Genomic DNA, 23337 nt, shown 5'->3' with positions numbered 1-23337 from the left:
GAATGATGTCAAGTCTGACACTTTCATTTCAGAACAGACTTTAGCAGAGTCCCAAACCTTAAATCTCACACACGAGGACTTAAACAGCTTTTATATTGTCATATAGCACAGATATTTAAGCATGTTAACGAGAGAGAGAGAGAGAGAGAGAGGAGAGAGAGAGCGAAATGTCCACCATGTAACCAGTATAAACTAATATAAAACTAGTGCATAGCTACATCACGTGCATAAATCACACCATGGACATTACATTAAGATGCCTAAAGGTTTAAAAAAGCCTATATATCAAAACAAGATAGACAAATGAGAACCTTTCTGTCATAAACTATAGTAAAACAGCTTGTCAAAAGCTGCGAACAGATTACATACAGGAATAGAGAAAAGAGCACTCTTTAATTATCAGCTGTTAGTCAGCACCCGCTCTTTTTTTTCTGGTCATTGCGCCTTTGCTGTGTGCTGTGTAAATACAGACGATCGGATACGAGTCACTTTTAAAAGATGATGTAAGCAGGTCATCAAAAAAATCAGATACAGCCACAAAATCAGGAATTGACCATCAAGATCTGCAGTGTAAATGCAGCCTAAATCTAATTTAAGTCATGTTCTAAAAATAAAAGCAATGGTGCACTACAGAAGGAATAATTTCCATATTAAAATGAGTCTTTGTTCTAACCAATACCTGAAATTTATAGTTAAGAAACGGCTTTTATTTCTTGCAGCTGAACAACAGAAAACTGACCATGATTAACTCAGCTATACCTCATGTGCTTTATTCAGTGCTAAACGCTTATAATGTGAGTTTGAATGCCATTTTATATGACATTTATTGCCATTCAACTGAAAGCAGCAGCAGATAGTTCACCTCAGATCTTGAAAATAAAATAAATCATTTGAAATTGAGCTGTAGAATTGTAACTCAGTGCAAACCTAGACAGATCAGTGATTCAGTTTGAACATTTAATAGTGTTAAAAAGCTTTAATATGTATTAATTAGGTTATAAACATGACCATTTGTTGGAGTGCAGTGAGTGCACTATTCTATGCTTCTGAATAGCTGTATTTAAATTTCTGTCATGTTTCGTCTGGTGCAAACAGCCAAATCGCTCGTCACTGCAAATCTCATAATCATGTAGCGTGTTGTTAGGACACGGGGTTACAATGTAACCTGCTCGCCTAATGTTTACGTTCATAATATGTATATTATTTGCTAACTAATAGCCACCTTATGTGTATCTCATTTCAGAGTCTGCTACTGTCCATAAGAGGTCGCATTTCGGTTTGGGACGAATACTTTGGGAGCCTTCCTGACTGAAGGAATAATGAATTACACTGTTTTCCAACAAGGCAACCCAGGGTGCTGAAATATAATTGGCATTGGTTAAATGACCAAAACAAAGACAAATGTTCTGGCATGTAATGCACATTTTCAAAGCAGAATATCGGACTTCAGCATTGTTTTTCAGATTATGTTCACTTAGCATCTTTCTTAAATATCTGCAAACATATTACAGTATTTGTATGCTTTAGAAGACTCTAACACACAGCTTCATTAAATATTTACATTTCCACAATGACAACTACCTAAACAAAGATTTTAATACATTCACTTGTTATGACTCTGTGAGCTTTCAGAGAATTTGGAAAGCACTTGTTTGGTGTTTGTGAATGAAGCCTTGACCAGGCTAAACATACCGAGCAGACCTCCGAAGGTGATGGCAGGTGAGAGTGCAGCAAAGTAAATGAAGATGATGGCAGCAAGAACCTGAGCGTTCAGAGCATCAGTGAGGTCGCTGATGTAGTGTTTGTATCGTCTTTTCATGTCTCTGATCATCCCACCGAACGGGACACCAGTACGTGTTAGTGGGTCTTCCGGAGGAGGTCCTGAAGATTTTGAAGCTATGAGAAGATAGATTAGCATTAGATCTATGTGCTGCTTAGCTTTTGTCTTCACCAAGTATTTTTTCTGTGTCATACTATGTGTGGCATGTTGGATCAGTATATATATATATTAGGGATGTAACGGTATCAGAATTTCACGGTACGGTAATACCTTGGTATGAATGTCACGGTACGGTATTTATTGAATCATTTACAGGAAAAAACAAAACTTATGAAAATACTCCCAAAAAAGTGCCAAAAGTGTCAATGACATACAAATTAGCCATCTATCTGTAAGCTTTGAAACAGGAACTTCAATTTTAATAACAAAAAAATATTAAACCATGTAAAAAAAATAAAGTTTCAATTTAGTATTGTTGAAAACTCATCACATTCAACATTTAATCACTCACTCACTTAGATAGAGATGGGTTTAAAGGAAAATTATCATATAAATATAATCTGGTAAAAGCTGGTATCTCTGGGCATTTACAATGTCCCCTGCAACAGAAAAAAACCCCTCTCATTTGGGACTGAGGTTTCTGGGACAAGAGAGATATGACTTGGCCCAGGTTGACAGCAGTGGGTAACGTTGTGCATTGTCTTTCCCCCACTTGAGAGGACAAACCATGAGTAAGATAGAGGTCTCATGTCTGCATCAATCTGAACAGTGTGCTGACAACACCGCTATTCAGTACGCGCGCGACAACACAGCTGATAAGAACTCGCGCGACAACACAGCTGATAAGAACTCGCGCGACAATACCGCTATTCAGTACGCGCGCGACAACACAGCTGATAAGAACTCGCGCGACAACACCGCTATTCAGTACGCGCGCGGCGACAACACCCAAATATATATTTTATATATATATATATATATATAATTCTAACAACTGATCCAACATGCCACCCTTTTTCCCATCTAGAAACCACACTCATGATCATATGTTCTAAAAGAGGACTCTTGAGGTTTTTGAAAGGAACAGTGAGCGAATCAAAGAACTCCGTCACCAATACGTCTAGGTAAGGTTATGCAATTCAGACATTACTGTCGTATACACAGTGTGTTTTGCAGTAAACTACTCTATAAAGCTGAAGTTCATTAGTACATACAGTAGATATACAGTACAGTACAGCATTTACATACACTGTGTCTAATTACTTTCAGAGAGTCGTGGAGTTGGAGCCCAATCAAGTCCCACATGAAATTATCTATGTTGATGAGGCTGCCTTCAATTTGGCGAAAAAGCTTCGCCATGGGAGAAACATAATAGGCCAAAGGGCCACAGTTTACGTGCTGGGCCAGAGTATATATATATAAATCTTGGCCAACTAAAAATATGAACATGAAAAGGATGAGTATGCACAGCTCTTGATACTTAGTTGGGGCTCCTTTTGCCTGAATTACTTCAATAATACGACGTGGATCATGGAGTGGATCAGAGAGCCCAGTTATGAGAGCTCAGGTTTGATAGTGGCCTTCACCTCCTCTGGCATATCACATCTGGCATGGGTCTGGCATATCGCATCTTCTGGGTCAAGCGAGTTTGCTGGCCAATTAACAACAGGGATACCATGGTCCTTAAACCAGGCACTTATAGCTTTGGCACTGCGTTCAGGTTACGTCCTGTTGGAAAATAAAATCACCTCTATAAAGTTGGTCAGTAGCAGGAAGCATGAAGGACTCTTAAATATTCTGGTATAAAGCTGCATTGACCTGGACCTCAGAAAACACAGTGGAGCAACACCGATAGATGACATGGCAATCCAAACCATCACTGACTGTGGAAACTGTACACTAAACCTAAAGCAACGTGGATTGTGTGCCTCTTCTTTCTTCCTCCAGATTGTGGTACCCTGATTTCCGAAGAAAATGCAAAATGTCCTTTCATCAGAGAACATGGAGCACTCAGCGGCAGTCCAGTCTTTAGCCCAGGTGAGACACTTCTGACGCTGTCTGCTGTTCAGGATTAGCTTGACATAAAGAATGCATGAGCTGAAACCCATGTCTTGCAAACATCTGTGTATAGTGATTCTTGAAGCACTGACTCCAGCTGCAGTCCACTCTTTGTAAATCTCCTCCACATTTTTAAATTGAATTTGTTTCACAATTCTCTCCAGGTTGCATTTGTCCTATTACATTTTTACCATATATTTTAGCTCTGGGAACAGCCAGCCTACAAGTTTCACATCTTGAATGGAATTTGTGATAATAAATCGACTTTTCAAGGTATTCTTATTATATGACCAGCACCTGTACAGTAACATCATGTGTGTGACTGAGTGATTGGGTCCTTACGCTTGCGAGGTTTGACATCCAGGCGAAGTTTAGGATTGGAGGGCCGGAGTCTCTCTTGCAGCAGTTTCTTCTGGAAGGGGATGAGTGATGTTAGCAAAGACTCATTCTGAATCTCAGTGGGTGGAATCACGATGCAGCAGTCCATAAAGTCTCCCACTGCATCTGTGAGCTCTCGGTCACTCTGAGCCTGGAAAGCTGCTTGGTTAAATACCTGTGTGTGAAAGACAGGTGCAGAACAAAAAGAGAGTAACAGCTTAGAAAAAATATATACAGTCACAATCAGAATGATTAACTCCCCTGAATTATTAACCCCGCTGTTTATTTTTTCCCCTAATTTCTGTTTAACATAGAGAAGATTTTTTTCAACACATTTCTGAACATAATAGTTTTAGAGACTCATTTCTAATAACTGATTTATTTTATGTTTGTCATGATGACAGGGTTGAGGGCCGTCTCATCCCTGTATGAACAGAGTAGGAGTCTGGTTCGCATTGCCGGCAATAAGTCAGATTTGTTTCCAGTGCATGTTGGACTCCGGCAGGGCTGCCCCTTGTCACCAATCCTATTAATAATTTTTATAGACAGAATTTCAAGGCGCAGCCTTGGGCTGAAGGGGGTCCGGTTTGGGGAACACAGAATTTCATCTCTATTATTCGCAGATGATGTTGTTCTGTTGGCTTCATCAGACATGGACCTTCAGCATGCACTGGGGCGGTTTGCTGCCGAGTGTGACGCGACTGGGATGAGAATCTGCACCTCCAAGTCCGAGGCCATGGTGCTCCACCGGAAAAAGGTGGTTTGCCATCTCCAGGTTGGAGGAAAGTCCTTACCCCAGGTGGAGGAGTTTAAGTATCTCGGTGTTTTGTTCACGAGTAAGGGAAGGATGGAACGAGAGATTGACAGGCGGATTGGTGCAGCGGCAGCAGTAATGCGGTAGATGTACTGGTCCGTTGTGGTGAAGAAGGAGCTGAGCCGAAAGGCAAAGCTCTCGATTTACCGGTCAATCTACGTTCCTACTCTCACCTATAGTCATGAGTTTTGGATTATGACCGAAAGTACAAGATCTCGCATACAAGCGGCCGAAATGAGTTTCCTTCGAAGGGTGGTAGGGCGCACTCTTATGGATAGGGTGAGGAGCTCTGTCACCCGGGAGGAGCTCGGAGTAGAGTCGCTGCTCCTTCACATCGAGAGAAGTCAGCTGAGGTGGCTTGAGCATCTGTTTTGGATGCCTCCTGGACGCCTACCTAGGGAACTGTTCCAGGCATGTCCCACCGGGAGGCAGCCTCGGGGAAGACCTATGACATGCTGGAGGGACTATGTTTCTCGGGTGGCCTGGGAACGCCTCGGGATCCCCCCGGAGGAGCTGGAGGAAGTGTCTGGGGATAGGGAAGTCTGGGGTTCTCTTCTAAGACTGCTGCGCCCGCGACCCAGCCCCGGAAAAGCGGCAGAAGATGAATGAATGAATAAATGATGACAGTACATAATATTTGACTAGATATTTTTCATGACACTTCTATACAGCTTAAAGTGACTTTTAAAGGCTTAACTAGGCTAATCAGGTTAACTAGGCAGGTTAGGGTAATTTGGCAATTCATTGTATAACGATGGTTTGTACTGTAGAATATCGATATAGCTTTCTCCAGAATAAAAAATATTATCAGACATACTGTGAAAATTTCTTTGCTCTGTTAAACATCATTTGGGAATTTTTTTAAAAAGAAAAAAATTAAAAGGGGCTTTAATAATTCTGATTGCAACTGTATATATATTGCCTCACATTGTCTTTTCTTCTACTTGCATGAGCTATGTATTAAAACCTGCTCTGATGTGCATTCAAGTTGCTTTCTTGAGATCTCAGGTTATTATTATATAAAAAATATATTTGTACTAATTACTTAATAAATAAGAATTTAAACATCTTTATTTGTGATTTTAGTATTGTTTTGTCTACGCAAATACTTTATATTGTTTCAATTGAAACTTTTCTGTTAATGTTAGTTAGAATGAAGACGTTGTAATAATGCATTTGAAATAAATGACATTAAATTATAATATTGAATAACACTATAGTTTGAAGAAAAAATTACTTCACATGTGCTTAAGGATGTCAGTAGAATTCTAAATAATTGGATACCTTAAATAGTTACAAAATATATATACAGATTTAAAATCTGCTTTAAACTCAAAATCTTTACATGTATTAGGAAATCTCTAAGCACACTTAAGAGGCCATTAAGTTATTTCATATAATACTTACAACAAGTACAGTTGTAAACCTTTTTACAAAGTCAGTGTGATTGTGAAACATTTTATATAATGCCTATTAATTACTCTCTGTGAATATATATTATATGAACATAAAACACACACTTTTAAATGAGTTATAATAAAAGAAAAGTTGTGACATGGCTAAGTATGGTGACCCATACTCAAAATTTGTGCTAGTAGTACACAAATGCACTTCATTTTTAATTTAACCAGACATCACCTATATACTAAATAACTGCAGGTTAACTATGTTTATATATAATAACTTTAACTGTTAAAAGTTATTAGTTACTAGTTAATTAGTTAAAGTTATTAGTGACCAATAAAGTTATGGTGACTATGGTAACCTTAACTTTTTCGAGCTTGATTGTAATGTGTTAACGTGTACCTTTTCTAAAGCTGCTTTGAAACAATAACTACTGTGAAAGCGCTATACAAATAAAATTTAACAGTCACAAGTCCAACTCTCTAACCCACGGGTGACCAACCCTGTTCCAGGAGTTCTACCTTCCGGCAGATTTCATTTGCAACCTATATCAACACACCTGCCTGTAATTATCAAGTTCTGTTCAGGTCCTAATTTATTGGTTCAAGTGTGTTTGAGCACCTTTACTGTAACCATTAGGCCACAGCTGCACCACACAACCAAATAAACCATATTAAAATTATGCTAAATCTTAAGCTGAATCTAACAGTTGCATTGATCGCAGATTTGTTGTTTCTGTCCATTCTCTTACTTTGTCAGCGAGTAGAGCTGCCATCGCTCGACCACACTCGTGGTAGTTCATGCCATCTATGGTCGGGCCGATGAGGATGAAGATGAAACGCACAGGAACAGGAGCCTCCAGAGCCGACTCCAGCACCACAGCATCCCGAAGACGCACAAATACTACTGTAGGCCTCTCCAGGAACTCCAGAGCACCTTAAACAAACACAAACACCCTTAAATTACAGATCGTGTTTGCTGCTAACTAATACATATGTTACACTTTATAAACATATTTAACTACATCTTTAAATCTGTGCTTTTGAAATTCTTAAAAACATAAATTAATTTAATTCTCACCTACGAGCACCATCGAGGCCTCTGTTTTATCCGCTGTCTCCCTCTTTGAGAATAAAACCACAAATATGTCAAAACGTTACATCATTAAAACAATGATGAACATAAATGATATGGAGCATGGGCTAATTTTGCTATTAACGTTTACGAGAAGAAAACTTATGCTCACTTTCTCTGTGACAGAGAATTTCTCCATTTCCACATTTGAGGTCAGAGGCTGGGTCTCCACTGATTGGCTGAAGAGAGAGAAAGAGAGAGAGACAGAGAGAAATATAGTCATAGTCTCTGCCATGATGGCAATCCTTTTATGCAATTAAAAATTGGGCTTGTAAAAGACACTTATTATAGTATATCAGACTAAACAAATTGTATATTTTTGCAAATAATAAACTGGCATATGAAAGTTAAGCTTCGGTTACATTTGACACTGGTGGTGTGATTAGGACAAACAGTCACCGGCCACTTTATTAGGTACACCTTACTAGTACCGGGTTGGACCATGTTTGCATTAAGAACTACCATAATGCTTTGTGTCAGCGATTCAACAAGGATTGTAGCCTCAGTTTCCTGTTCTTAGCTGACAGGAGTGGCTCCCGGTGTGGTCTTCTGCTGCTGTAGCCCATTCGCCTCAAGGTTGGACGTGTTGTGAGTTCAGAGATGCTCTTCTGCAGTCCTCGGTTGTAACGAGTGGTTATTTGAGTTGCGGTTGCCTTTCTAACAGCTTGAACCAGTCTGGACATTCTCCTCTAACTTGTGACATCAACAAGGCATTTGCGCTCACAGAACTGCCGTTCACTGGATATTTTCTCTTTTTCTGACCATTCTCAAAACCCTACCCCTTGACCATGTGTACATGTCTTAATGCATTTGAATTGCTGCCATGTAATTGGCTGATTAGAAATTTGCATTAACGAGCAGCTGTACCTAATCAAGTGGCCGGTACGTGTTTATTACTGCCCATTAAACTATATTTCAACATTTCGTTAAAACAGAAAGACAGAGAAACAGGCAAAACAATCTGACAAAATACATTCATTTTATATGTACTATTATTATTACTACACTACATTCTGTAATAAAAGTAGGATCATAAACATACTTTGTCTTTCCTTTTACTTTGAAAAGTCATTAAATTTTCTTTTCTTTCAACCTTTAAACAACAGAGCATTTGTTTTGCCAGAATGCCACAGGGAACTTTTTCTTTTTAAAATCTCTTTTGTTGATGAAAGATCTACAAACCATTTAAATTATAGTACATACACAATTTTACCATGATTTTTATCACAGTAAACATGTAGCAAAATAGTTAACCATAATTTTACAAAAGCAAATTTGTTGACCTGTATAGTTTTACCACAAATACCATTGTTAACTATGGGTAGTGTGGCAATAATCATGGTTAATTTGTACTTACCATGGTTTAACTACAATTATCAAGTTTTTGGGGGGGATTTATTTGTAGTAAAATAAATCCAGAGACACTGAAAACACTGTTATCATGAGCTGCTTGTGCGAAAATATCACAGTGCTGCATCAGATAACATGCAGTCTCTGTTATTTGATAATCTTAAACCATTTGTGTCTTTCAGACATGGATAGAATTTATTTAAAAAGAGAGACTGGCGAGTAACACTGTATCATTTACTACTCACCAATGCTATTTTTACTTATAAGCTTAGCAACTGTTTGTTGTGGTAAGCTACAAAATGTTTCAAAGAATGACATACAGTACATACCTTGACTTTGACTGTTTTCGATACAACAAAAAGAAAACAACAGGCTACAATGGCCTATTTTCTCTTTTAAATTATATTATTTTTCTATGAATAATATTTATTTGTGTCCTTACTGCAGCTGGCTGTATAACACTATGGTGCTGCTTAAGAGATTTAAAGTACTTACACTTCGACATACAAAACTCATATTCAAGAAAATATTTTAGTGAAGTGTCAAGACTTTAAATAGTTTAATAACAACTTTGTGCTGACAGTCTGCTTGATGCGCATGCGCGTTATTAGCAGTGTACACAAGTAAACTTTTTTTGTGATCTAAAAAAAAAATTTAACTGAAGAAGATACAAATTCGAGAATATAACCGAGTTCCTGAATGCTTTAAGCAGCGACCTCCCGCATCTGACAAGATAGGCTACAGCAAGTCGATTTAAACAGTAAAGTTAGTTTAAATTATATAAAACGCGTCCAATGTTTTGACATTTTTACATGCTATCGCGACACAAAACTTTATTGATGTAGACGTCATTGTTTAAAATTAAGTAGTTTCGAATAACATCCCGCGCGCACACACACACACACACTATCAACACGTGCTGAGGTAAAACAGCTGCTTGTATCGGTAAACACGCGTGAATGACAGAAAATCGATTAAACATCTGACCATTTCACACCTACTTGACACTGTGGTTATCTAGTTAAAGTACAATGCAAGAAAACATTTTGTTATGCATGGCACTGTATAAGCTCCCCATCTGCAGCGAGACATCTTTAGTGAGTATTGCTCTCCTAGTGAGTGTGTGAGTAGCCATGCTTTCAAAACCTTTCACGAAAGGTAAAATAACTCCACATTAATTTTTCTTTCTCATTTGTTTTTTCTCAGAAGATGTGTGCAGTACCTCTGTTTGTGCATTAATGCTTGAAGAACTTTATCCCTGTCCCCTGGCTGAATCTCCTTTTTGCTAACCAGGGTATCCACAATCTTCTCAATAATACTGGAGAGCGTCTTCTCCTCTCTGTCCAGCATCATCACACCTTATCCAAGACAAAAATGAAAAAAAGGAAGTGAATGCAAAGGAGAGAGGAAGACAAAGGAGAGGACGAGGGGTTTAACCGAAGCTGAGCTTTACTATAGTAAACATAAACAGCAGGACTCAATGAGGAGCACGGGCTGAGCTGGTTTTACAGGACTTTAACTATCTGCTGTGACCATCTCATCTGAGCCTCAGCACTGAGGTACATTCTTGCTCACATTCCACACTGGCTAATAATCATATAACCCTGAACTCAATAACTCATGTCAAGATTGGACTGTTAATAATAACTCAATAATAACTTTCATTTATATCAAAATGTCATGTAGACATCATTGGAACAAACAATTACTTGTTATTTAGCCAATTAAAATGTTATGTTTTGTTTTATCAAAGACTGAATTAACATTTCTACATTAGGTTGCACGGGAGAAAATTATGAGGTAATCTTATAGCACTCACTCAAAAATTTATGTATGCTGTGTGTTCAAATTTCTTATTTAAAATGAGCTGAAACAACACAATTCTTGAGTTTTTATCGCGACAACTTAATTGATTTATTTTCAAGCCACTTAAATTTGTAAAAACTAATAAGTTAACTTAATTTCTTCATGTTGTCCCAACACAAATGTGGAACACAGCATTTTTTACAGTGCTGTTTAAATATAGATGAAAAAGTGATACTTTTATTAAGCAAGCAGTGATGCAAAGAATACTAAAAAATCATTCTCAAGTAAAAATACATTACTTTCCCAAAATGTAGTGCAAGTACAGTAAAAGTATCTGTTGTAAATATTACTCAAAGTATGAGTAAAAAGGAGCCCATTTAAAAGTACTCTGAGTATTACACTGTGAAAGGCTGATGCACTTAGTGTGGTTTATTCGTAAACTAATTTTGAGAGGATCACGTGCTTATGATCAACTCGGCTGGCTCCTCATTAGCTCCGTAATCTGCCCTATTAGATAATTTACGGAAGCATTATAAATAACCAGAATTTTTCACTTAAGTTATCTTCGTCTTGAAGCTTCCCCTCCTTCCACCCCTACTTCCTCCCCCTTTTCTGATGGGGGACACGGTGGCCCAGTGGCTAGCACTGTTGCCTCACAGCAAGAGCACCGCTGGTCCAACCTCCTATCGGGCTGGTAGGTGATTGTGTATGGAGTTTACATGTTCTCCCTGTGTTCGCGTGAGTTTTCCCCGGGTTCCCCGGTTTCCTCCCACCATCCAAAAACATAAACCATAGCCAAATCGACTAAACCAAATTATCACCTAAGACAACCTTAGTTTACACTACTCACATGGCGACAAGCAGGGGAGTTCTCGAGGCCTACCTGAGCTCAAACTCCCCTCTCGCCCTTCTAACAGGAGGAAGCCTGTTTAATATCAATAACTTCATATTATTTTGTTGTTGAAATGTTACGTTATGTATGTGATAATTAAAGATATAATTCCTGTCAAATTTATGTTTCAAATTCATGTTTGGCAAACTTACGCTTTATTTTGTGTAGCTTGTGTAATGTTTCTTTATGCTTGCATTGTTTTCTCATGAGAATTTCAGTGAAGTGTTAACGCAGGTATTGGAGAAACCGTTTTCTTACCGTCTGTTGTTAGTTAAAGGAACCTTTCTTTGTGTATCTAAACCCTGAAGGAGACACACTTAAAGGGTTAATAAGGATGCAGAATATAAGAACCGTTTGGATTTTTGTACTTTCATTTTAATAAACACACATTTGTTTATGGATTTGTCTGACGTTGTGACTAATAAAACTCAATGTACCTGTGAAGCAAAGAGTTTGCAGCTATAACAGGAATTGCAGGACTGAGTTTGCAGAAAGGTATTTTTTAGTGTAGTGATTGTGTGAAATGTTTTGACAATGTCTGATGTAATATGTTTTCCTTTGTTTTTTTCCAGTACATTGGAAGCATCTGGGCTGAAACGTGTCCTCACCGGTGTTCATTGTCCTGCGTATCTGCACAAGGCTCTTAAAGGTGAGGTAGGAGATGTGAGAAGGGCTCCATCGACCCGCCTCCACATCATATGTCTCTTCATAACCTGCCCATCTGCCCATCTCCTGCCAGTAGCTCTGCTGGTTCGGGCTCTTCGCAGACTCATTCATCTCCATGTAAGCCTGGCCACACAAAACACCAGAATGCCACAATAAAAAAAATATCTCACTGCTAACATCAAAGGGTTAGTTAACCCAAATTTTTAAATTATGTTATTAATTACTTACCCTCATGTCATTTTAATACCATGAAACCTGCATTCATCTTTTGATCATAAGTAAAGATATTTAAGATGAAGTATAGGAGCTCTCATTATTTTTAAAATATGCTCCAAGTGATGTTTAGCTACGAAATTTTTACATTATTTTCTGCAATATTTTTTAATTCATAATATTAGCTCTGATACAATTTTATTTTTTAATTGTCTACAGCCCAAACCAATGTTTCTCTGTTTAACCTAATTAACAGCATTTAAACTGAACTTTAAGCTAAATACTATTATCTGGCAAAATAACTATAAAATTATTAGGCACATTGATAATTATGATAACCAAAAAATTTTCATTAGAAATGTGTTGTTAAAAATATTATGTTTAAAAATGTGTTGAAAAACATCTTTTGGTAAATAGCACTTGGGAAATATTTTAAATAGAATTGAATTTCATGTCACTAGAGACTTACAATTCTGCCACTGACAAGAACTACAGATCCCATGGTGCACCTCACACATACACCAGTTCCAGTTCTCTCCCTGACTGCACACACACACAGCTGGAAGCTTATCATAAGCTGCTTTTCCACTATCGTGCCAAACCGTTCTAAGAACACTTCGGTACGGTTACGGTTGTTTCTCCACTGAGCCTGGAACGGCGCGGCACGATTACAAACCGTTCTTGGCCCGGAATTTTCGGCACGGTTAGACAACCGTGCTGAACTGTGCTGACAGATTCTGTGTGTTGACGTCGCGACTCGGTTGCTAAGCTACCACAGCTGGCTCAGCAGAAGCGCGCTAGTCATCAGACATCCTCAATAAACTACAGTACATTTAATATAAAATAATGATCCAGGTCTAAACGATATTTGAAAAGGATTTTAAAACCATAGAGCAGTCTCTGGAAGAGAAGTGAATAACTCATCACATTCTAACGAAGATATTTTATTCATTAAAGTTATTATTTTATTGACTTGAATACAGACCTACATCGCTTGCCTGAATGTGAGTTTATTGCACGCAGCGCTGTATTCCACAGCACAAAACTCGCTCTGATCCGGGAGAGACATGCAAGCGACTTGCGCTGCTGACTTTTTTTTCCTGCTGCGCATCGAATAAAGCGAATAAAGTCACGCTTTGCATCGTCGATGTCCAAATTCCACAACAACATCACTATATCCATGGAACACGAACTTGCAGACTCTTTTAACAACGAGGAAATAATTGCACTTTTTATTTCAAAGCCAGGACAGCTTGTTAATACCGGCGAGACCACCTGAAGGACGGCATGTTCGTGTTGTAATGTCGGCCGTCCAAAAGACTTTGCTTGAAAGCTTTACGGAGCGGCACTGTAACTGTCCAAGGTACTGTTGTATGATTTATATTATAGCATATGCACTAATAAACAAGTCAAAAGAATGAATGAATTAAATAAATATGGATTCTTAAATGTCAGTATTGCTTTTACTTAAAAAATATCAATACGTTTTCACAAATGTTTTATAAAAATAAAATGAGCAATTTTTATCATTTCAGCTATAGGCAATTATATGATTCAATTATACATAAGTTATATGACATTTATGAGGCATGTAACATGTTTCTGTGTTTTTTTTTTTTTTTTTTTTTTGTGGTGATCTTTAATATAGCTACGCAAATATTTTCTAAAACGTCTAGCAATAATTCGCCTACAGCTTGTTAGTTAATTATGAACACAAAAATAATTATAATAATAAAAATAAAATGATAAAAATAAAAAGATAATAGAGCATCATTTTGCTAAATATAATAGTGCTTTATATGCTTTAAATCCTGCGATATATTTTCATATTTGTTTTTTTTTTCACTTGCTGCATTCGTTATTTAATGTTTGAATAGTAAAACAAATAACAGCCATCGCTTAATTGGTTTCATTTTACCATCAAAATGTAGTATATTTTATATCATTATCAACTTTTTATATAAAAACGCAGTGTAATTTAAATAATTGTTTAAAATGAAATAATTTAAGTGCTGTGTTTTTATTAGTGAAAGTGCCCGCTCACCTTTGACAAGGCCTGTCCAAAATTATATTTCTGCCACTATAATGCAAATGCATTATTATTGTTGTCTTATCATTGTTTATTTTTCTGTTATGTTCAGAGATTTTAAATATTATTTATTTCCCCTCCAGTTATTTTCAATCATCACGTTACATTTTGGTAATTTTCCCTCCAAATAAAATTTAGCCAGAGCTGCGCAACATTTGAATAAATAAGGGTGCACCTACCTATATTTAGCACCCCTATATGATAGAGCGGCATAACAGTGTTTAGTCACATGGTTGCTTTTGCTTTTATGAAAAAAATAAATAAATAGTTTCTGCTCTTATTTAACTTTAATTGAACAAAGGGAGCCGTTTACATTGCGTTACCAAGGCAACTACTGATGCGTTTTGTGTAATGTTTTAAAGAGCTTTGTCGCAGCACGACAGTGGAAAATGAAACCGTAACCGTGCTGTCTGGCCCGGTTTGGCACGGAATGGAACAGTTCTGTTTAAAGAACGATTCAGCACGATAGTGGAAAAGCGGCTATAGACGGACTACTTTATTTAAATCTTTCAGTTTCACACACACTTTGCTGAGTATTGTTTTGTTTTGCATTCATTATGTAAGTGGTCATCATTGTTCCTTGTTTTCTGTGTTGGACTTTTTTTTTCATGTTTTTTGACTCTTTGCCACCTGTCCCAACCATTTGCCTGTGTTTGGTAGTGGTGGGCAGAGCGAGGCTTAATGAAACACTGAAACAGTCGAAGCAAATGTGTTCGAAGCTTTAAATGTTTTGAAACTTGTCACCTAGTGGTCATTTTTATGTATTGCTCTGGAACAGCTTCAGCAAAGAAACAGTAAAGCAAATTGAGGTAATGAAGCCGACCTTGTAGAGTTGAACTTTCTAGTGACTAAAGCCTGGTTTATACTTCTGCGTCAGGTGACCGGCGTAACCAATGGCGCATGCAACGCGCGTAGCTGTGCATTTATACTTTTGCGCGCTGTATCTGTTGGTCTGCATTAACACTTCCGAAACGCTAGTTGGCAGTAAGGTGTTAATGTGTCTCTGTGTCGAGTTTCTACGCTGGTGTTTTGTTCTTTCTGAACGCTTCCAGGATGTACAAGTGGCTCAAACTCGCTCATTTTGAGGCAAGAACCGGCGGACGTGCAACAGCTTTAATTATGAGCTAAACACAAAACAAAACTTTCCATCCGGAGCTTCTTCACAGGACTTCACACTTGTAAACAATCACTCCATCGGGCTCGCGCCACTAGCACGGCTCTCGGTCCCGCCCAGACTCGTCAGCGCTACCAAGCCGACCAATCACAGAGCTTGTGATACGCATCGTAGCAATGTGTAGTTACATTTTTTGAGAGGTGCACGTCAGCGACCCCAATGGCCATGGCGTAGGGCTATGCGTTGACCCATAGGCTACGCTGTAGCATACGCGTGCGTTTGACGCAATAGTATAAATCAGCCTTTAGTGGAGCAGTGAGAGTTCCTGACTAGCATACAGAGATAATGGGATCGAATCCAGGGTGATGCAGCTATAGATGTTAGTTTTTAAATGCTCTGTTATAGTAATGTGTTTTAACATTGGTCTGACATCCGAATGAACACTTAGTAAATAAATAAGTCTTGTTTTGGTGATAAAAAAGTTACTTTATTAAAATATATGAAGTCACAATTTTTTCCAATTCCTTTGAGCATTTGTGCAAGCTGTGATTCGAACTCAGAACATTTGCAACACACTTACTCTTGGCTACATGAGATAGAGGGTTTTCCCAACCCTGTCAATCAAACGTAAATTCGCCAAGTCTCGAAACGCTTCTGAAATGTCCAATGCTTCAAATTGTTTTAGTTATGTGACCTGGGTGCTTCGAAGAATTTTAGTCACGTGACCTGGGTGTTTTGGATCATTTTTTTGGTGCAGTGTTTTGAAACACTTGTGCTTTTGGATCTCAACACTTTGTCGAAGCATCGTCAGCCATACTTAGTTTTATACTTATAGTTTTTGGATTACTCTTCTGGATTGTCGTTTACACCCATGTCTGTCTGACCATTCTCAAATAAAGCTGCGTTTGGAACGACCCTTGTTTTGCATGTTCAGCCTTTCATAACAACTAGTCTTTTTCTAGTGCACCTCCAAAAAAATGTTTCAGACAAAACCAGATCAGGACATTTGTGTTTTATTCATCAATTTCTGAAAATTTCTTTAACTAAAAAAAATGTAATGATTCATTTATGAAAACAAAATGAATAATTTATTTTGAATAAATTGTTTCAATGACAGATTCAATTTTTCACTCACTTTAAACACCTACTGGCTGATTTAGTGTCATAACAAACACCCAATAGCATTGACAATTTGGAGGTTGTTACATATTTTTTTCTTTGTTTTCATTGTCACAATTTACTTTATGCTAGACTAGTAAAAAAGACACTTGCTCAGAATAACAAAGTTTTAATTAGTTGTAATTGAAAATCAGCATAAATCCACCAAATGTTAATATCAATGTTTATCAAAGGTTAATTTAGTTATTAACCAATGAAGTTTATACAGTGTATTTTTCTACATTTGATTACTCAATTTTTTTGTTTCTGAATAATTCTAAGAGTTCATAAAAAAAAAACATAACTTACTGTTTATTACATTGCTTGCATATCTTTGAGAGTATTTTGTTTATTATAGTTTATGCAAATGCACTGCCCTACAATGAACCCAATCAATCTAAAATGATCAATGCTTTCCAAAGAGAGCTATTCAAGTCATCTGGTATTCATATTGCAAAATTTATCAAAGAAAAACAAAATATCACAAGGTCAGTTTTTGAAATACCATGCAGCCCTACTTTTAAGTGAGACAGTGAGGTGAGATGTAATGTCAGAGCAGAGATGTAGACAACTTAAACATGATGGCTGGATCTCTGTAGGTGTGTGTTTGCTGTCTAGATATGACCGATAAAATAAAGCTCATGTTTAGCCTCCAAACACTAGCAGTGCAAATGTGGACACTTATCAGTGAGCTTGTCTGCATGTTATATCTGTCAAGTCAAAGTAACCACAGAACATCATATTAGATTCTCGGTCAACAGTAAGTCTTTGGGATTTAAATGTAGAGTCAAGACCCTAAATGATTAATACCCCTGGCAAATTCTGATTTAAAATTACTTTAATTAATTTCATCAAGTTTTATTTATTAATATTGTTTTTTTTTTTTTTATTTATTTATTTTTTTACCAGAAATGACACCAGCTTCTTGCAAAAAAATGACAAGACATTGTACAAGAGGCATCATTGTGGATAAAAATATTTTATATTTACATTTGAACAAAGTCAGAGTTTGCCAGGTGTATAAATAATTTCAGGCTTGACTGTACAGTATGTCTTACCTGAAAATCTGCTTTTTTGTTAGGTAATGTTTACATTCAGAGGACCTAAAAAACAAACAAAAATGATTAAATGTTTTAATAGTAACTAAACAAGCTGTGAAATATATATCAAAATGTCAAGAATACAGAAAAAATAAAGAAAGCACTTGAAATTAACCCTTTCTCTGGATATACTAGATTTCTTAAGTATATGTTTGAGTAAAAATATTTACGCTGGTTTTATTCTATAAGGGTCTGATAAAATTTCTTCAAAAATGTAAATAAATATACCCCTTTAGGACATTTTCCTCCAGAAAAAGACTATTGATCAGAATAGCAAATGTCTTCATTAGTTTTATTTCCACCAAATACAAAACTCTAATCTAAAGTTAAAATAGTGGTATTGTTTTGTCCAAAAAGGAATGTAAATGTCTTATTGTTTTATTCAGTTAAAAATAAGATTTAGTGTAAGTGACCCAGCATTACACATGAATCTAAGCTATTTTATGCAATTCTCTTTACTTCATCTACTGCATTTTAAGCTGCTTTGACAATCTACATTTCAAAAAGCACTATAGAAATAAAGATACGTTAAATAAAATTAGACTCCTTCCAAAGTGATTTGATCAGAAACTGTACAAATAACATTTTACAGTGCTTCTGTAGATGTAGATATTATATATTCAGAATATCCAGAATATAGTCTGAAATATTTCCCAAATGATGTTTAATAGATCAAGGACATTTGCACAGTATGTCTGATAATATTTTTTCTTCTGGAGAATGTCTTATTTGTTTTAATTCGGCTTGAAAAAAAACAGGTTTAAAAATTTTAAGGTCAAAATTATAAGCCCCTATTAGGTTATATTTTCTTCGATAGTATAACAAACCATTGTTAATAATAATTTGCCCAATTACCCTATCCTGCCTAGTTATCTTGATTAACCTATATATATATATATATATATATATATATATATATATATTATATATATATATATTATATATATATATTTTTTTTTAATTATGTATTTATGTGTACATTTGCCCATATAGCAGCAAGAAAGTATCAAAGGTTATAATAAAGACTAGTGAAGTCTTTTTGGATGTTTCAATTCTGTGTTTTTTAATTTTTTTGTAGCACAGAATAGTGCTGTAATGCAGACAATATTTTGATGTGGCAACACTGCAGTCTACTAAATCTTAGCTTTCGATTCTTGTTGAAGTCTTAAAAATGATGCCTCAGCTGTATGCCTTGGGTGATACTGTGTGTGTTGACCCTTTTACATGAAATGTAAGTAAAGTGCATTGTATTTGAAAAATAATTTAGGCTAATGCAATAATTATTATATTGCTTTGTGCAAATTATATCCCTTTGCATGGTTGGGTCATTGTTTATTTGCAAGTATAACTAACTCTGTAACATTATTTTGAACAGATAATTTAAAAATAAAATCCAAATTGTTATATAAACTTTATATATTCAACAGTAAAACACAATTAAAAAAAAAATGATAAAAAAGTAATAATAATGACACTTATTGCACTTACCTTAAATACTGTATATCTTGTCCTACTACTAAAGCAATATTGTCTGTCCAAGGCCCTCAGAAAAGTGTGCAGTCCTTTATAAAGTGTGTGTTCACCTGCAGCGGTCAGACACACCTCTATATACACTCATATTCATTCACAGCTAAAAATGAATAAAGACTGTGGGCACATGCAGTGACACCCTAAAAATCAGAATGCCATTGGAATATCAAACAGAATTACTTTAATTATCACTATATTATATATCAAAATATAAGTTTAAAATATACTTCTCTACATTTAAAATTACATTTTTGTACACAAAACATTTACAATTTTACAATTTACAAAATTACAATTTACATTTACAAATACAATTGTTAGAGGTTGTAAATCATATATAAAGCCACTAAAAATGACAAAAGTTTTGGGGGGTGATGTGTGTACAGTTTTAGATACATTTGACTTTCAACACACTAAAGTCTTCATATGCATCCATATCTCTTTGGTCTGTACACACACAAGCACACCAAAGACGATGTGCTCTTGGACTCACCCATAATATTGATGCAGTAAACAGTATGTCTTGATAACTAAAGATCCACTGTGTGTGTGTGTGTGTGTGTGTGTGTGTGTGTGTGTTTTCTGTATCTTATCACTGATTGAGCCGATGTCACCTACACACACTCTGATGACACTGGTTCCGCTCACCTTTAATGAGATTCACCTGTTCTCCTCTTTCTTTTCCTCCTCTGCTTCATTCCATGCTCTGTGAGCTTATCTTTGTCCATGCAGGCTTATTAGTCAGGCCTGTAGCTAGGGGTTCGGGTGGTTCAAAAGACCCACCCCTCACTGACAAAGGTCCAGAATTTGTCCCATACATGAGCTCGTTTTTTTATTTTATTTTGACTGCTATAATAAATTTTAAAAATAGTCTATTGAAAAAGGCTTTAACACCAAGCGGAATCCATGTGTTGGTTGTCGCTTCAGTGTCACTGAGGAAAGTTGAATGTCCTGGTTATTTTACTGCTTAAATGAATCATATTTAAATGACAATAGGCGGCAGTTTTTAATTTAAAACTTTAACAGATTCTTATTTTTTTGTTTTATAATGATATGATCTAATTGATGTATATATGATGTAAATGATAATTGATGTAAGTCTTTAGAAAATGTTTTTGGTACATCATGAAGTGTGGTTATGATGACCACCCAGCAAGCTACTCCAGCAACAATAATGCTTAAAATGTCACTAAATGCAGTATTTAAACCTCATAGTTCAATAGAAAATGAGGCATATAACTGCAAAATAGTCCACTTTTTAAGAAAAAAGAACCACACCATTCACAAGGCTTGCTACAATCCTGTTAGTGTCCATTGGAGTTTCAAGGTAGACAGTAATGAAGCCAAACGAGAACATTGTAAGCATCAATGAACACAAAATTGAACTATATATATATATATATATATATATATATATATATATATATATATATATATATCAACAGGCCCTTTGAGCTCTCTCGGCCACCATAAATAATCCTTTACATTTACATTATATGCATCAAGTTCACTTTGGCTTTCCTACACTCTCAGAAATAAAGGTACGCGAGCTGTCACTGGGGTGGTACTTTTTCAAAAGGTACACATTTGTACTTAAAGGGTCCATATTAGTACCTCAAAAGTATATCAGTACCTAAAAACTTTAAAAGGAACATATTTGTACTTTTTAGGTACTAATATGTAGCCTTGAGGTAATAATATGGACTTTTCATATACAAACGTATATCTTTTGAAAAGGTACCACCCCAGTGACAGCTTGTGTACCTTTATTTCTGAGAGTAGGACTTCCATACTTGAAAGGGGAATAAATAGATTGTGACAAAAAAAAAAAAAAAGGAAAAACTGCTTCTCATTAACACATGTTTTTCTTGTTATAGACTAGAATGTATTTTGTATTTAGTAATGCTTTGAACATAAAGTCAGCATCATCATAACGCTTGATATAAAGCAAAAGTGACGCCTGTCCAGCCCCTCCGACAATCTGAAACAAGGGAGAAAATACACCATTAGACAGTTTTGACACAATCAAAGCACAGAAACTGAAACTGTAACTGCAGAAAAACACTATTTCTGCAGAAAAACAAATGTTCAGCAGCATCTTGGATCCAATTTAGCACATAAAGAGTGGAAACAGGAAACTAAAACAAATGTGTTCTGCTTTTTGTCACGCTCTGGTTTTGTTGTCTTAACATTATTGACTGTGACAGTTTTGTACATAATGGTTACAGATGTTTATGGCTACATAAGAGGAAGAGAAGGCCCTCTGGGTTAAAAAACAAAACCTTTGGATTTCATTTACACTCAAAACACAAAATAGCAACAAACATCACTAAAGGAAATCTGTTTCTGATCTATTTAGTGTTCTGGGATTGGACAACCAACTACCAGAGCTATTAATTAGTGCTGTCAAACGATTAGTTAAAATTAATCGCATTAAAAATAAAAAGTTTGTATTTATATAATGTGTGTATAGTGTATCTTGGTCTGTGTGTGTGTGTGTGTGTGTGTGTGTATAAATATATATATATATATATATATATATATATATATATATATATATATATATATATATATATATATTTTTTTTTTTTTTTTGTATAAATGGATAAAACATATGAAAACTTAAAAGAAATAAATACTATATATACAGTTAAAACCAGAAGTTTACATACACTGTATAAAACATAACCATTAAAAAAAAGTCGGATGTTAATGTGACTATACTTTTTCTCTTTTATGTAAGTTAGGATTAGAGATGCGCGGATGGGCTATTATTTCATCCGCAACCGCATCACAAAACTCATCATCCGTCCGCCATCCATTCGCACTAAAATTTTTGACCAAATTTTAAAACCGCACCCGCCCATCATCTGCTGACTGAGCTCTTTATTAGAATGGCTTATTCCTTTTTATTATTAAATGAATGTTTCTTTATTGATTATTAGAAAAAAGAGAAGGACTTTAATGACATGCAGTTAATCCAAACGTGCAAGTCAAATCCAGCATTAATTGACGCTTTGAAGTGACGCTAAACAATACGAGGACGTGTCTTTTCACTTGATTCGATTCCTCGGTCGGTCCTTGAGTCTTTTCCTTGCGTCCTTCCCTCGCATCCTATAGGGGTGGAAAGACGAGGAAAGAAAGCAAGGAAAGGAAACGAGGATACACAAATAAGAAATGAGAAGCACCCTATAAAGCTCTCAGAATATCAGCAGTGAACTCCGTCTCCAATTGGCGCACAAGGACAAAAATAAATAAATAGCCTAAATTAAACGCACTGGGGCCTGTTTCAGTAAGGAGGTTCAAACAACTCAGAGTTTAAACTTGAACTCTGAGTTGATTTACCGAGAGATTAAAAACTCAGAGTTTTCGGTTTCAGAACAGCTGATCTGAGTTGGGTCAATCAACTTCGAGTAGACCAACTCAGAGTTAAGCGCGCACACCGTGACTTTAAAAAGGCATTATCAATGGAGCGCAGACATTACGAGTGACTATGGCAATATCTTATAAAAGAGATCACCATTTCTTTCTCCGGCTGAACCTGATGTTCTCATGCAAAGTTATAGCAAATATGAGTGTATATATTTGAAAAGAAGCAACCATCAGTGAAGAAGAGACAGTTAGCGTGGGAAAACAGCTGCTCAAGTTAATGCCTAATTTAACTTTTTAAGTATTTAAATATTTAAGTATAATAAAATAAGTAATGAAATTTGTGACGTTTATTTTTTTTTTCTAAACTTTCTTTTATACATTTATTAGTTTTAAATGATTTAACAGTGCACTTGTGTCTGCCTTTTTTATTGATCAAGTGATAGAGGTTAATATAAAATTTAGAAGGTAAGCAGTACTAA

The 23337-nt window shown here is 36.1% G+C and overlaps 2 protein-coding genes across 5 annotated transcripts in view; one reads left to right on the top strand and one right to left on the bottom strand.

Moving 5' to 3' along the window:
• Positions 1 to 19496, bottom strand: part of slc4a1b (solute carrier family 4 member 1b (Diego blood group)) — a 46921-nt gene extending 27425 nt beyond the window's left edge. Inside the window, exons 1-9 of one of the 2 annotated variants that reach the window (XM_005156076.6) lie at positions 19445 to 19496; positions 17915 to 17959; positions 12225 to 12405; positions 10141 to 10276; positions 7681 to 7747; positions 7515 to 7557; positions 7186 to 7370; positions 4181 to 4391; positions 1693 to 1896 (exon numbers count right to left, since the gene is read on the bottom strand). In XM_005156076.6, the coding sequence (XP_005156133.1) occupies positions 1693 to 1896; positions 4181 to 4391; positions 7186 to 7370; positions 7515 to 7557; positions 7681 to 7747; positions 10141 to 10276; positions 12225 to 12399 (1021 nt within the window). In that variant the 5' untranslated portion in view covers positions 12400 to 12405; positions 17915 to 17959; positions 19445 to 19496. 2 annotated transcript variants of the gene reach the window in all.
• ngfrb (nerve growth factor receptor b) overlaps positions 9809 to 23337 on the top strand; it is a 115121-nt gene continuing 101592 nt past the window's right edge. For 2 of the 3 annotated variants that reach the window (XM_073917731.1, XM_073917729.1), the window contains exons 1-3: positions 9809 to 10015; positions 10125 to 10477; positions 12189 to 12399. The gene's annotated coding sequence lies outside the window, so the exon portion shown is untranslated. The remainder of the gene's footprint in view (positions 10016 to 10124; positions 10478 to 12188; positions 12400 to 23337) is intronic. The other variant, XM_073917730.1, reaches the window with a different exon arrangement.

This window comes from Danio rerio, chromosome 12, assembly GCF_049306965.1.
Source record: "Danio rerio strain Tuebingen ecotype United States chromosome 12, GRCz12tu, whole genome shotgun sequence".
Taxonomy (NCBI): domain Eukaryota; kingdom Metazoa; phylum Chordata; class Actinopteri; order Cypriniformes; family Danionidae; genus Danio; species Danio rerio.
The sequence above is the reverse complement of the archived record's forward strand: the minus strand, read 5'-3'. Positions and strand labels throughout refer to the sequence as shown.